Source organism: Oncorhynchus nerka, linkage group LG4 (assembly GCF_034236695.1).
Source record: "Oncorhynchus nerka isolate Pitt River linkage group LG4, Oner_Uvic_2.0, whole genome shotgun sequence".
Taxonomy (NCBI): domain Eukaryota; kingdom Metazoa; phylum Chordata; class Actinopteri; order Salmoniformes; family Salmonidae; genus Oncorhynchus; species Oncorhynchus nerka.
Genome location: NC_088399.1, coordinates 66,192,607 through 66,208,110, shown reverse-complemented (window position 1 = coordinate 66,208,110; position 15,504 = coordinate 66,192,607). Strand labels below are relative to the sequence as shown.

Genomic DNA, 15,504 nt, shown 5'->3' with positions numbered 1-15,504 from the left:
ATGTTCACAAATGAAGTTTAATTCTGAAGCCAAACCCATCATGAATCAAAGTTAGTCAAAGTGTCTCTCACCCTGAACAAGGAGCCCCAGTGTTCCCAGCAGTAGAATCAGTGACATCATCATTATGCTGCGTGTCAGTGGCTCTGAAAGTAGTGAACAGTCACTGATCAACACTGGGGTTTTAAAAGTATGTGTAGCAATGAGGCAGGACAGATATGCAAAACCCCAATATTTTACGCAAATACACCACACATACAAAAGAAGTCAACAGGCCTACTGTATATTACATTTGAGAATACTGAAATCATAAACCACACAATATAACAACTATATCATAAATGAGGCCTAATTTGACCCACTTACACAGTGGTTTATGTCCATCAACAGTGGTTGTCAGTCTCAGAAGGTCAATTAAGTTTAACAGTAGAATTACTGCCTCTGTATGTTTCAGACCTTCTCAAGATGGACAGTAGTGGTGCTCTGTACAAGCTCCCCCAGATCCGTATGAAATGAAAGTTACACACTCTATATACCCATTCAGTTGTTAGGAGCATATGTAGTGTTCAACTATATTTATTTTTATCCAGTTTACTTTCCATTAGTCAGCACCTATTGAAACATTTTGGGGGTGTGCGTCAGATCATGCTTTTCACCACCCTATCATAACCCCAAAAAACTCTTTATTGTTTCAAAATATGTTTTAAACTACAGTATCATGTCAATCTCATGGTGTGTCAATCCTTGCATCCACACTGGGGACTAAAGATAGGAGGGAGGACTGACAGTCATAGCAGTCATACTAAAGACAATGGGGACTAAAGATAGGAGGGAGGACTGACAGTCATAGCAGTCATACTAAAGACACTGGGGACTAAAGATAGGAGGGAGGACTGACAGTCATAGCAGTCATACTAAAGACACTGGGGACTAAAGATAGGAGGGAGGACTGACAGTCATAGCAGTCATACTAAAGACACTGGGGACTAAAGATAGGAGGGAGGACTGACAGTCATAGCAGTCATACCTCATGTAAGAGGTGTTGAGGGTTTCTCTTTCATATAGAAATATAGCCTATGCTGTTGAATACATGGTTTACAGCATCAATTTATGTTGATGATTCAGCCTTTTCTCTCATTTTGAACCAAAAGACATGGTGCTTAGGGTGAGGATAAAGTTGTCTGTCTGTGTACCAAATGTGTTACATCTGACATACCACAAGTTATACCTTCATTTGGTCCAGAAACATTTTGTTTGGCCGTGTTGACAAGATGTCTCACTTCTTGTTGTGGCTTAGATTGAAACGGACAGAGTTGAACCCATGTTGGGCATCAGAGTGGTGCAAGGTTTGAAATGCATTCTTTTATTTATCTGTTTAAGGAGAAATGTTGTTGCCGAGATCTAATGTGTCTTTCCATTGTGCTCAATAGTAAAATACCTGTCAAGATTTTAAGGGAACTTAATAAGTGTGATGAAGTAATTTAACAAGTTGGAGCTCATCTGAACAAAAGCAGAAGTAGCCTCTATGTAGCATACTGTAAGAGAAATAAAACATCTATTTCTTAATTAAAACTACATCAATTTATTCATGCATGGGAATGATGGATTTTATCAACGGCGGTCAAGCTTGAATGGGGGTTAGATCACCAAAGGAACAAATCTAGGCTACCTTATAGATACATAGAAAGTACAGGCTATACAGACAGCTTGCAGGCGGCCCAGAATCCAGCCAGGCAGGAGAGTATAGATACACACATGTATCGTGGCCATGTACAAGATGTCGGAGGACGCCAGGTTCAGCATGAGACACATGGTAAAGTTGGGGTATTGGGCCACGCTGCTCAGTTTGACCACCAGAACAGCTATGTTACCAGGGAGGCCCAGCACACAGCACAGCCCCAGGACGATGTTTGAAATCAGGCGACCTGAATCCAGGGAGGTGGGGTCCATGTTGGATGTGTTGGAGGAGTTCAGGTGCTCTGTGGTCGATGAAAGATAAGAGATCTAAGAGATATCTGGAAGACAGTAGACTTTAGACATTTCATTATTTGTTTCTAAAAAATACTGTAAAAAAAAAAATACTGTTAAAACAGTCTCTACACTAGTAAACAGAGTGCATGAAATCCTCACAAGTTTTTCTCTTCTCTTGATCTCATGTCATAGAGTGATAGTAAGTGAAAGGTGTGGGTTAACTGCCTCTGGTCAGATTCCTCCTGATGAGCTGTGTGTGTTTTTTATTGTTGTAGATTTACCCCCTTTTCTCCCCGATTGGTAGTTACAGTCTTGTCTCATCACAGTAACCCCCCCCCAAGGACTCAGGAGAGGCGAAGGTCGAGAGCCATGCGTCCTCCGAAACACAATCCTGGAAAGCCGCACTGCTTCTTGACACACTGCTCACTGAACTCGGAAGCCAGCCACAGCAATGTGTTGGAGGAAACACTGTCCAGCTGGCAACCGAGATCAGCTTGCAGGCGCTTTTTCCACCACAAGAAGTCGCTAGAGCTTGATGGGACAAGGAAATCCAGGCCGGCCAAACTCTTACCTAACCCGGAAGACGCTGGCCCAATTGTGCGATGCTTCATGGGTCTCCCGGTCATGGCCAGCTGTGACACAGCCTGGGATCAACCTCAGGTCTGTAATAACTGCTATCTTATGTTATCTTCATTTGGAAGCTATTGACAATATCTGGTCATTTGCATAAAGAGTGGGAAGCAACTATGAGTTCTCATATGTTCTCATATTCTGACTTGAGCCTACATAACAACTGCATGAACTTTACAAAAACCATGTGATCAAAGGTCATGAAGTTTTGACTGTAGTTGACTGCAAGTTTCTGCAGTTCCTCCTCGCCAGTTGCAACTTGCAGCCATCACCTGCGTTGTGGGAGGCTCTATTGTCTGCCAATCATTAGGGTGTTTTTGTTTGACCCACGTGAAAGTGACCAAAGACATGATTGAAACAGATTTGCCACAAATCATGTACACATGTACACATGGAGCAGGTACCACTTACTAGGGAGAATGTTCCAGACAGTGTGACTCTTCCGCAAAATGCCGCTGGCAGATATTTTTATTCATAATGATGTAAAAAAATGTGGACTTTTGTGCCTTTTCCCACATTTTGTTGTGTAACAAGATGGGATTCTAATGGATTTAATTGTCATATTTTTTGTCAACGATCTAAGTTCAAAACTGTAACTACTTAAAGGCAACTCAGAAACATTCAATGTCGTCTTGGTAAGGAACTCCAGTGTATATTTGGTCTTGTGTTTTAAGTTGCTGTGCTGCTGAAAGATGAATTTGTCTCCCAGTTTCTGGTGGAAAGCAGACTGAACCAACTTTTCCTCTAAGATTGTGCCTGTGCTTAGCTCCATTCCATTTCATTTATCCCTCCCAAAAAACTCCAGAGTCCTTGTCGATGACAAGCATACCCATAATATGGAGCCTCCACTATACTTGAAAATATGAAGAGTGGTACTCAGTAATGTGTTTTATTGGATTTGTCCCAAACATAACACTTTTTATTCAGGACATAAAGTTAATTTCTCTGCCACATTTTTGCAGTTTTACTTTAGTGCCTTATTCCAAACAGGATGAATGTTTTGGAATATTTGTATTCTGCACAGGCTTCCTTCTTTTCACTCTGTCATGTAGGTTAGTACTGTATTGAGGAGTAACTACCGTATCATGTTGTTGATCCATGCTCAGTTTTCTCCTATCACAGCCATCACACTCTGTAACTATCTTAAAAAGTCCCCATTCAATTCAGGCTGTTAGACAACAAAATGTGGAAAAAGTCAAAGGGTGTGAATAGGGAACGTGAATGTGGCGAATCTACTAGAGTTCCAGAGTGTACCAGTAGGGGGCATCAGTTCCATGTCTCTGTTACCATTCCCCTCTGTGTCTGTCTGGAGGTTTTTGTCCAGCCAGTCAATCAGACTCTATCACTGTGGTGGACTTTCGGTGGAGGGACCAAACTGAGTGTTGGCAGTAAGTATTCAGTTCTTGATCTTGACCTCTGATATCAAAATCCCAATTCATGTTCTTAACAATATTACAACTCCCTTAAATAGAAAGTAGAAATGTATATTTATATTTTGAGAATTTGTTTTGCATTTATTTTCCTTAGAGTAAATTTAGTTAAATCAAAATGCCTATTCAAGATGTAATATATCAAACAAGGTGTGTATTCATTTGGAACAGAGATACTGTTGAAATCAGTGGTTTAGATGAATGTAGCTTTACAAAGAGCAAAAGCAGTGTCTCTATAGTGTCAGAGGTTTTTGTACGGCCGCTGAATGAGATTGTATCACTGTGGTTAACTTTTGGTGGAGGCACTAGACTGGATGTTGGAAGTAAGTTTACCTACCTCTAATAAAGAAAATGTTCTGACCTTGCATATAGATGCACTGATGATCTTGTGAGAGAAGAAACTAAGATTAAAATGGAAATAAATACTATGCATAGTTATGATTTTGGTTAAAGAGTTATTCTCTTCATAAGAGTCCCCATTTGTGTGAAAATATCTTTTGGTTAAACCTCAAATATTAAGCTATTATTTTTGGTTAACAGACCTAGTCTCGTAAATAATATCACTATTCATTTTATTTAAATGTGTCTTTTAAATGTATATAATTGTTGTAAGATGGTTATATTCAACTTAATTCACTCCTTCAGCATTCAGCTGCAAGGTATTGCTTAGCTTTGCTATCTATTTGCTATTTACTATTTTGTATCTTATTTGATCCCATTTGCGGTTTTATTTGCTATCTATTGAAAATACTTGCTTTTCTGCTGTTCATATGCATATAGGTTTATTTTCAATTTGATACAATATCTTGTAAATTACACGTAACTTTATTCATTTTCCTTCGAAAAATTAAAACTTAAATGTTTTAGTGTGTCTTTTAAATTAACTGTATTTCATTGTTAGATGTTTACAGTCAACTGGAATTTATTTCCTCAGCACAGGCATATTATCAACCAATTGTAATTTAATTCATAATTTAAGAATTGTTCATACATTCTGTGAAATGTTCTTTAAAAGAATAATCATAATAATTAATAATGAAATTCAGTTTGATTCCTATGAGTTTATTCCATTACAGTAAGGGAGGAATATTTCACATTTTAAATAGTACAATTTTGAAGATAGTTGATTGTATTTTCAGTCATCTCATGTAGTTATAATATGCTTCAGTAGCTACTCAAAGGGAAGTGAGATAAACTGACTGTCTGTATGAGGAACAGAAACCTACTGATGGAAGAAAACGTCATTTACAGCTAAGATGTAAAACTGCTGCATCATTATTGTCGTATCAGTCTGGTGATTGATAGTTCCCCTCTCCCTAACTTCCCACCTGTCTCCTAGGTGACATTCGTCCCACCCTGACAGTCCTGCCCCCCTCCAGTGTGGAGCTGCAGCAGGGGAAGGCCACTCTCATGTGCCTGGCCAACAAGGGCTTCCCCTCAGACTGGAAGCTGAGCTGGAAGGTGGACGGCAGCAGCAGCAACACCTGGGAGGTGACCGGGAGCCCCGGGGTCCTGGAGAAGGACGGCCACTACAGCTGGAGCAGCACCCTGACCATCCCTGTCGACCAGTGGAAGAAGGTGGGCTCTGTGACCTGTGAGGCCACCCAGGGCTCCCAGTCTCCTCTCTCTGAGACACTGAGGAGAGACCAGTGTTCTGATTAATGAGCTCCCCCCTCTGACTCCACTGTTTTTACTCTGCACCTCTCCTTCTTACTGTTCCAGTAATACCAGCACACTGATCTAATGCTGGGCTGGATCCTGTGTGGGAATCCTTCCTCCAGCTGGAGCTTTTAGCATAGTAGAACAAACAACAGAATACATGTCTGATTCTGATGTCAAATAGATCTGCTTGGCTTTCATATCACATGTGTTCTGAACCTAATTACTGTAATGCTGTTGGTTCTGTCATGTTGAGCTAATAAAGACTTTCAAAATGTTAAATTGTGTGCCTGGATATCATTCTTTACTGAGGTTTACCATTAGACTTTTTTCTTTATGATTTGTTTAGTTTTCATAAGGAATTTAGAGGTCTGCCATGAAACACAATGTTACTGATACATTTCAGTTAATGAACCTCTCTCAATGAACGCTTAGCTGATTGGTTCAAGTTTGGTACCAGTCAAACGGATATCTACAGTACGACTCAAACTGAATCCATGTGCTCTAAACTCACTGGTCTTCGTTACGTTACTAATACCAAAGACATATTATAAACCCACTGGTCTTTATGATGTTACTAATACTGAAACCATGTGCTCTAAACTCACTGGAACTATCTGGGACAGGTGAACATCTGGCTACTGTGCTGCTCTATTCTGGGAGTGTTGCAGTAACCCTGTCCATGCAAATATCACTTTCAGCCTCACCACAGAACACAATCTCCCAGCCTCAAACCCTCTGGGACTGGGGCAGCTGTGTGTGTCTGACTATGGCTGAGGAACCAGACTTCACGTTAAACTTTGCATGATGTTCAAGTTGGGGACTTCACTCGCAGATCTTTTATGGCTACGTAAACTACATTTATTTGTGAAAGATATATGTTAGATGTATTCCTATCTGACAAACAGAAGTCAAAGGGTTCGTCTGGGGGACACTGTCAGACTTTCTTTACTATAACATTGGAGTCTCACAAGGGTCAATATTAGGCCCCCTTCTGTTTACCATCTGTCACGCCCTGACCGTAGATTGCTTTGTATGTTTCTATTTTTAGTTTGGTCAGGGTGTGATGTGGGTGGGTATTCTATGTTTCGTGTTCTATGTTTTCTATTTCTATGTGTTTGACCTGGTATGGTTCCCAATCAGAGGCAGCTGGCAATCGTTGTCTCTGATTGCGAACGGTACTTAGGTAGCCTGTTTTCCCACTTTGAGTTGTGGGTGATTATTTTCTGGTTTGTTGCACCTGTCAGAACTGTTCGTTTGTCGTTTTTGTTCCCGTATTCATTCTTCATTAAAAATATTATGGATAAGTACCACGCTGCACTTTGGTCCTCCTCTCCTTTTCCCGACGACAATCGTTTCACCCTCTATATAAATGATCTCCCACTTGCTTGCCCACAAGTTAACATGCATATGTATGAAGACGATACATTCATGTATGTACACTCCGAAAATAGTTTACAAGTTAGCTGAAGCTATGTTATACGTTTCTAAATGGATGACTGATTTAAATATGCATTACCTGCATTTAAATATCGACAAGACTGTTTTTCTGTACTTATCTAAAAAAATCCATTGATTCTTCCCAACAAGCTGTTCTTGTTAATGGGGAGAATCTGAACGTTGTGTCTCTCTTCAGGTATCTCGGCGTCATTTTGGAGTCCAACTTTAAGATACATGAAGAAGGTTGGTTAACACGGTCAAGTTTGGATTATCCAACACTAGGTTTATAAAACTTTAACTTCTTCTGGAGGCCGCCTAACTATATATGCTTGCTATGATCTTCTCACATCTGAGCTTTTGCCTCACAAGCAGGAGCTTCTATTCTGAAACCAATTGAATCACTCTGCAAACAAACACTTAAGATGTTTGATACCAACCCAAACAGTTACCACCATTATCACATCATTCACAAACATGATTATTTCAGTCTGGATAGGTTTAAGCAGTATGTTGATGCAAGCCTTGTCTTTAAGATCCTGCATGGTGTTGCCCCTCCACCCCTATGCTGGCATTTCATGCTCAAGGAAGGCACCTCCAAGATAACCAGGGCAGTGACTACAGGGGATTGCATTTGTCCCTTTTTGACACAGCATATTCGCTCAATCTGCCTTTTCTGTTAGAGATACAATATACTGGAATGCAATGCCCATGGACTTGAGAAGCTGCACTGATTATTGTACTTTTAAATTTAAATTGAAAACATGGCTCAAATCTTTCCAAACCTTTACAAGAGTTATCTGCAGTTCTTTATATGTAAGACGACAGTTGATGAAAGTGTTTTTATTACGAATAATTTGTTGTTGTTAGAATGATATATTATTGGATGTAATGTATTTGTACTTTGTATTGTTTAATTAAGTATTTGTATTGTGGCTGTGTGATTGCCCTTACCTGCCCTGGGACTACAGGTGCTAAATAGCTTTTGGCGAACCCCGGGACATTTACCTGGATGTTACATTATTGTAAGATTGATGTTGATTTATGTGCATTGTCCCCAATGAAAATATATATATATTATACAAAAAAATATATATACTGTATCATAATGATATCAAACTAGTACTTCTTGAATGCAAACGATATGACTGTATTCACTCTGTCAAGGTTGGAGCGGTATAGAAGTTGAGTAGGGCATGAATAGTTGGGTTCGGACAGGGTCAACATTCTTACTATTGCGTACTGAAATTGGTGCTTCTTACAATTTGAATAGAAATCAAAGCGTTAAAAAAATAATCTAAACCTATTTTTCATTTTGCTTAACATGTCCTTCAAAAGAAAACATTTTCTACAGCTCTGTATCCTTATTGGTCCCAGTGTGTTTACAAAGATTAGACATTTTTGGAGAATATAATGAGAGATATGTACCAGTATGTGTCATATTTAGAAGAATTGGTGTTTAGAATACTTTAGAATACGGGAGACTCTGTAGCTCTGCAGCTGTTGAGTCAGAGCAGTTCCTCTTTAGCTGAGGGAGGTTTTTGTACGACGCTCTAACACTGTGTGAATGGAAAGCTGCCACCCTGCTGACAGTAGTAATCTCCTGCATCTTCAGCCTGGACTCCACTGATGGTCAGAGTGTAATGAGTATTAGAACTACCAGATCCACTCCCACTGAAACGACCTGGAATCCCAGACTGACGGGCTGTACCATGATAAACCAGGAGTTTAGGAGCTTCTCCAGGTTTCTGCAGGTACCACTGGAGATTATTACCCGTACTTGAACTGGCTGTACAGCTGATAGAGACAGTCTCTCCTGGGCGAACAGACTGAGATTTAGGAGACTGAGTCAGAATGATATCTGCTGATGATTCTGAAAAATAAAACAAAAGTGAAGAAAGGATGATTAGTAAGGTTATCACAACAAACAGACTAATCTTCCACATTCTATCATGAAACATATCGGGCAAAATCAGATTTGTTTTTATTAATATCTTCAATGTTCACAAATGAAGTTTAATTCTGAAGCCAAACCCATCATGAATCAAAGTTAGTCAAAGTGTCTCTCACCCTGAACAAGGAGCCCCAGTGTTCCGAGCAGTAGAATCAGTGACATCATCATTGTGCTGCGTGTCAGTGGCTCTGAAGGAGTGAACAGTCACTGATCAACACTGGGGTTTTAAAAGTATGTGGAGCAATGAGGCAGGACAGATATGCAAAACCCCAATATTTTACGCAAATACACCACACATACAAAAGAAGTCAACAGGCCTACTGTATATTACATTTGAGAATACTGAAATCATAAACCACACAATATAACAACTATATCATAAATTAAGCCTAATTTGACCCACTTACACAGTGGTTCATGTCCATCAACAGTGGTTGTCAGTCTCAGAAGGTCAATTAAGTTTAACAGTAGAATTACTGCCTCTGTATGTTTCAGACCTTCTCAAGATGGACAGTAGTGGTGCTCTGTACAAGCTCCCCCAGATCCGTATGAAATGAAAGTTACACACTCTATATACCCATTCAGTTGTTAGGAGCATATGTAGTGTACAACTTTATTTATTTTTATCCAGTTTACTTTCCATTAGTCAGCACCTATTGAAACATTTTGGAGGTGTGCGTCAGATCATGCTTTTCACCACCCTATCATAACCCCAAAAAACTGTTCATTGTTTCAAAATATGTTTTAAACTACAGTATCATGTCAATCTCATGGTGTGTCAATCCTTGCATCCACACTGGGGACTAAAGATAGGAGGGAGGACTGACAGTCATAGCAGTCATACTAAAGACACTGGGGACTAAAGATAGGAGGGAGGACTGACAGTCATAGCAGTCATACTAAAGACACTGGGGACTAAAGATAGGAGGGAGGACTGACAGTCATAGCAGTCATACCTCATGTAAGAGGTGTTGAGGGTTTCTCTTTCATATAGAAATATAGCCTATGCTGTTGAATACATGGTTTACAGCATCAATTTATGTTGATGATTCAGCCTTTTCTCTCATTTTGAACCAAAAGACATGGTGCTTAGGGTGAGGATAAAGTTGTCTGTCTGTGTACCAAATGTGTTACATCTGACATACCACAAGTTCTACCTTCATTTGGTCCAGAAACATTTTGTTTGGCCGTGTTGACAAGATGTCTCACTTCTTGTTGTGGCTTAGATTGAAACGGACAGAGTTGAACCCATGTTGGGCATCAGAGTGGTGCAAGGTTTGAAATGCATTCTTTTATTTATCTGTTTAAGGAGAAATGTTGTTGCCGAGATCTAATGTGTTTTTCCATTGTGCTCAATAGTAAAATACCTGTCAAGATTTTAAGGCAACTTAATAAGTGTGATGAAGTAATTTGACAAGTTGGAGCTCCTCTGAACAGAAGCAGAAGTAGCCTCTATGTAGCATACTGTAAGAGAAATAAAACATATATTTCTTAATTAAAACTACATCAATTTATTCATGCATGGGAAAGATGGATTTTACCAATGGCGGTCAAGCTTGAATGGGGGTTAGATCACCAAAGGAACAAATCTAGGCTACCCTATGGATACATAGAAAGTACAGGCTATACAGACAGCTTGCAGGCGGCCCAGAATCCAGCCAGGCAGGAGAGTATAGATACACACATGTATCGTGGCCATGTTCAAGATGTCGGAGGACGCCAGGTTCAGCATGAGACACATGGTAAAGTTGGGGTGTTGGTACGAGCTGCGCAGTTTGACCACCAGAACAGCTATGTTACCAGGGAAGCCCAGCACACAGCACAGCCCCAGGACCATGTTTGAAATCAGGCGGCCTGAATCCAGGGAGGTGGGGTCCATGCTGGATGTGCTGGAGGAGTTCAGGTGCTCCGTGGTCGATGAAAGATAAGAGATCTAAGAGATATCTGGAAGACAGTAGACTTTAGACATTTCATTATTTGTTTCTAAAAAATACTGTAAAAAAAAATACTGTTAAAACAGTCTCTACACTAGTAAACAGAGTGCATGAAATCCTCACAAGTTTTTCTCTTCTCTTGATCTCATGTCATAGAGTGATAGTAAGTGAAAGGTGTGGGTTAACTGCCTCTGGTCAGATTCCTCCTGATGAGCTGTGTGTGTGTTTTTTGTTGTTGCAGATTTACCCCCTTTTCTCCCCGATTTGTAGTTACAGTCTTGTCTCATCACAGCAAATCCCCAATGGACTCAGGAGAGGCGAAGGTCGAGAGCCATGCGTCCTCCGAAACACAATCCTGGAAAGCCGCACTGCTTCTTGACACACTGCTCGCTAAACTCGGAAGCCAGCCACAGCAATGTGTTGGAGGAAACACTGTCCAGCTGGCAACCGAGATCAGCTTGCAGGCGCTTTTTCCACCACAAGAAGTCGCTAGAGCTTGATGGGACAAGGAAATCCAGGCCGGCCAAACTCTTACCTAACCCGGAAGACGCTGGCCCAATTGTGCGATGCTTCATGGGTCTCCCGGTCATGGCCAGCTGTGACACAGCCTGGGATCAACCTCAGGTCTGTAATGACGCCTCAATCACTGCGATGCAGTGCCTTAGACCGCTACGCCACGTTTCCACATAATTTCAATGAAATTATGTTGAACCAATGTGAAACAGACATTGAAATGACATCTGCCCAGTGGGATGATTGCACCTTTAATTTCGTACCTGACACAGATTCTAGCATAAATCTACCATGACTGCTATCTTATGTTATCTTAATTTGGAAGCTATTGACAATATCTGGTCATTTGCATAAAGAGTGGGAAGCAACTATGAGTTCTCATATGTAGCCTACTGACATTCTCCCTTCATCTCTTCATTGACTTTCCTTCTTCTATCCCTCTATTTATTCTCTCCTTTGTTTCTTGATTGAGGTAGTTTCACTGTCCAAGTATTATCTTTTATCAGTTGAAACCTCAACCTTTTACAGTAACTGTCAACATCTCAAACATTCTCTCCAACCATAACTCACAGTCCTTATAAAGTCTCACTGAGTCTTTGTGAACTTGATCAGATCCACAGATGACTGACTATACAACGTGGATGGGTGGGTCTGTCAATACTATTCTCAGTCAATATAGATTCTAGACTCATTTATTTGTTCTAAACTAGTCTCCCAGTTTCTGGTGGAAAACAGACTGAACCAACCTTTCCTTTAAGATTGTGCCTGTGCTTAGCTCCATTCCATTTCATTTATCCCTCCAAAAACTCCAGAGTCCTTGTCGATGACAAGCATACCCATAATATGGAGCCTCCACTATGCTTGAAAATATGAAGAGTGGTACTCAGTAATGTGTTTTATTGGATTTGTCCCAAACATAACACTTTGTATGCAGGACATAAAGTTAATTTCAATGCCACATTTTTGCAGTTTTACTTTAGTGCCTTATTCCAAACAGGATGAATGTTTTGGAATATTTGTATTCTGCACAGGCTTCCTTCTTTTCACTCTGTCATGTAGGTTAGTACTGTATTGAGGAGTAACTACCGTATCATGTTGTTGATCCATGCTCAGTTTTCTCCTATCACAGCCATCACACTCTGTAACTATCTTAAAAAGTCCCCATTCAATCCAGGCTGTTAGACAACAAAATGTGGAAAAAGTCAAAGGGTGTGAATACTTTCTGAAGGCACTGCACATCAACATAGTCAACCAGCCATTTTCAAAATGTTGAAAGTTCAATGGGTAAAGTGAATGTGGCGAATCTACTAGAGTTCCAGAGTGTACCAGTAGGGGGTATCAGTTCCATGTCTCTGTTACCATTCCCCTCTGTGTCTTTCTAGAGTTTTTTGTCCAGCCAGTCAATCAGACTCTATCACTGTGGTGGACTTTCGGTGGAGGGACCAAACTGAGTGTTGGCAGTAAGTATTCAGTTCTTGATCTTGACCTCTGATATCAAAATCCCAATTCATTTTCTTAACAATATTACAACTCCCTTAAATAGAAGGTAGAAATGTATATTTATATTTTGAGAATTTGTTTTGCATTTATTTTCCTTAGAGTAAATTTAGTTAAATCAAAATGCCTATTCAAGATGTAATATATCAAACAAGGTTATACAGTGTGTATTCATTTGGAACAGAGATACTGTTGAAATCAGTGGTTTAGATGAATGTAGCTTTACAAAGAGCAAAAGCAGTGTCTCTATAGTGTCAGAGGTTTTTGTACGGCCGCTGAATGAGATTGTATCACTGTGGTACACTTTTGGTGGAGGCACTAGACTGGATGTTGGAAGTAAGTTTACCTACCTCTAATATAGAAAGTGTTCTGACCTTGCATATAGATGCACTGATGATCTTGTGAGAGAAGAAACTAAGATTAAAATGGAAATAAATACTATGCATAGTTATGATTTTGGTTAAAGAGTTATTCTCTTCATAAGAGTCCCCATTTGTGTGAAAATATCTTTTGGTTAAACCTCAAATATTAAGCTATTATTTTTGGTTTAACAGACCTAGTCTCGTAAATAATATCACTATTCATTTTATTTAAATGTGTCTTTTAAATGTATATAATTGTTGTAAAAGATGGTTATATTCAACTTAATTCACTCCTTCAGCATTCAGCTGCAAGGTATTGCTTAGCTTTGCTATCTATTTGCTATTTACTATTTTGTATCTTATTTGATCCCATTTGCGGTTTTATTTGCTATCTATTGAAAATACTTGCTTTTCTGCTGTTCATATGCATATAGGTTTATTTTCAATTTGATACAATATCTTGTAAATTACACGTAACTTTATTCATTTTCCTTCGAAAAATTAAAACTTAAATGTTTTAGTGTGTCTTTTAAATGAACTGTATTTCATTGTTAGATGTTTACACTCAACTGGAATGTATTTCCTCAGCACAGGCATATTATCAACCAATTGTAATTTAATTCATAATTTAAGAATTGTTCATACATTCTGTGAAATGTTCTTTAAAAGAATAATCATAATAATTAATAATGAAATTCAGTTTGATTCCTATGAGTTTATTCCATTACAGTAAGGGAGGAATATTTCACATTTTAAATAGTACAATTTTGAAGATAGTTGATTGTATTTTCAGTCATCTCATGTAGTTATAATATGCTTCAGTAGCTACTCAAAGGGAAGTGTGATAAACTGACTGTCTGTATGAGGAACAGAAACCTACTAAAAAACTGCTGCATCATTATTGTCATATCAGTCTGATGAGTGATAGTTCCCCTCTCCCTAACTTCCCACCTGTCTCCTAGGTGACGTTCGTCCCACCCTGACAGTCCTGCCCCCCTCCAGTGTGGAGCTGCAGCAGGGGAAGGCCACTCTCATGTGCCTGGCCAACAAGGGCTTCCCCTCAGGCTGGAAGCTGAGCTGGAAGGTGGACGGCAGCAGCAGCAACACCTGGGAGGTGACCGGGAGCCCCGGGGTCCTGGAGAAGGATGGCCACTACAGCTGGAGCAGCACCCTGACCCTCCCTGTCGACCAGTGGAAGAAGGTGGGCTCTGTGACCTGTGAGGCCACCCAGGGCTCCCAGTCTCCTCTCTCTGAGACACTGAGGAGAGACCAGTGTTCTGATTAATGAGCTCCCCCCTCTGACTCCACTGTTTTTACTCTGCACCTCTCCTTCTTACTGTTCCAGCAATACCAGCACACTGATCTAATGCTGGGCTGGATCCTGTGTGGGAATCCTTCCTCCAGCTGGAGCTTTTATCATAGTGGAACAAACAACAGAATACATGTCTGATTCTGATGTCAAATAGATCTGCTTGGCTTTCATATCACATGTGTTCTGAACCTAATTACTGTAATGCTGTTGGTTCTGACATGTTGAGCTAATAAAGACGTTCAAAATGTTAAATTGTGTGCCTGGATATCATTCTTTACTGAGGTTTACCATTAGACTTTTTTCTTTATGATTTGTTTAGTTTTCATAAGGAATGGAGAGCTCTGCCATGAAACACAATGTTACTGATACATTTCAGATAATGAACCTCTCTCAATGAACGCTTAGCTGATTGGTTCAAGTTTGGTACCAGTCAAACGGATATCTACAGTACGACTCAAACTGAATCCATGTGCTCTAAACTCACTGGTCTTCATGATGTTACTAATACTAAAGACATGTTCTAAACTCACTGGTCTTCATCATGTTACTAATACTGAAGACATGTGCTCTAAACACACTGGTCTTCATGATGTTACTAATACTGAAACCATGTGCTCTAAACACACTGGTCTTCATGATGTTACTAATACTGAAACCATGTGCTCTAAACACACTGGTCTTCATGATGTTACTAATACTGAAACCATGTGCTCTAAACACACTGGTCTTCATGATGTTACTAATACTGAAACCATGTGCTCTAAATCCACTGGTTTTCATGATGTTACTAATATTGAAGACATTATAA

At 39.8% G+C, this 15,504-nt stretch overlaps 2 gene segments (V, D, J or C); both read left to right on the top strand.

Moving 5' to 3' along the window:
- Positions 1-4,131: 4,131 nt before the first annotated feature.
- On the top strand, positions 4,132-5,969 carry LOC115128474 (Ig kappa-b4 chain C region-like). The segment is given in 2 exon segments: positions 4,132-4,351; positions 5,368-5,969. Coding segments are annotated over 2 exon segments (528 nt in total).
- Positions 5,970-12,902: 6,933 nt separating this feature from the next.
- LOC135571452 (Ig kappa-b4 chain C region-like) lies at positions 12,903-14,948 on the top strand. The segment is given in 2 exon segments: positions 12,903-12,985; positions 14,347-14,948. A coding segment is annotated over 1 exon segment (252 nt).
- The last annotated feature ends 556 nt before the right edge of the window (positions 14,949-15,504 follow it).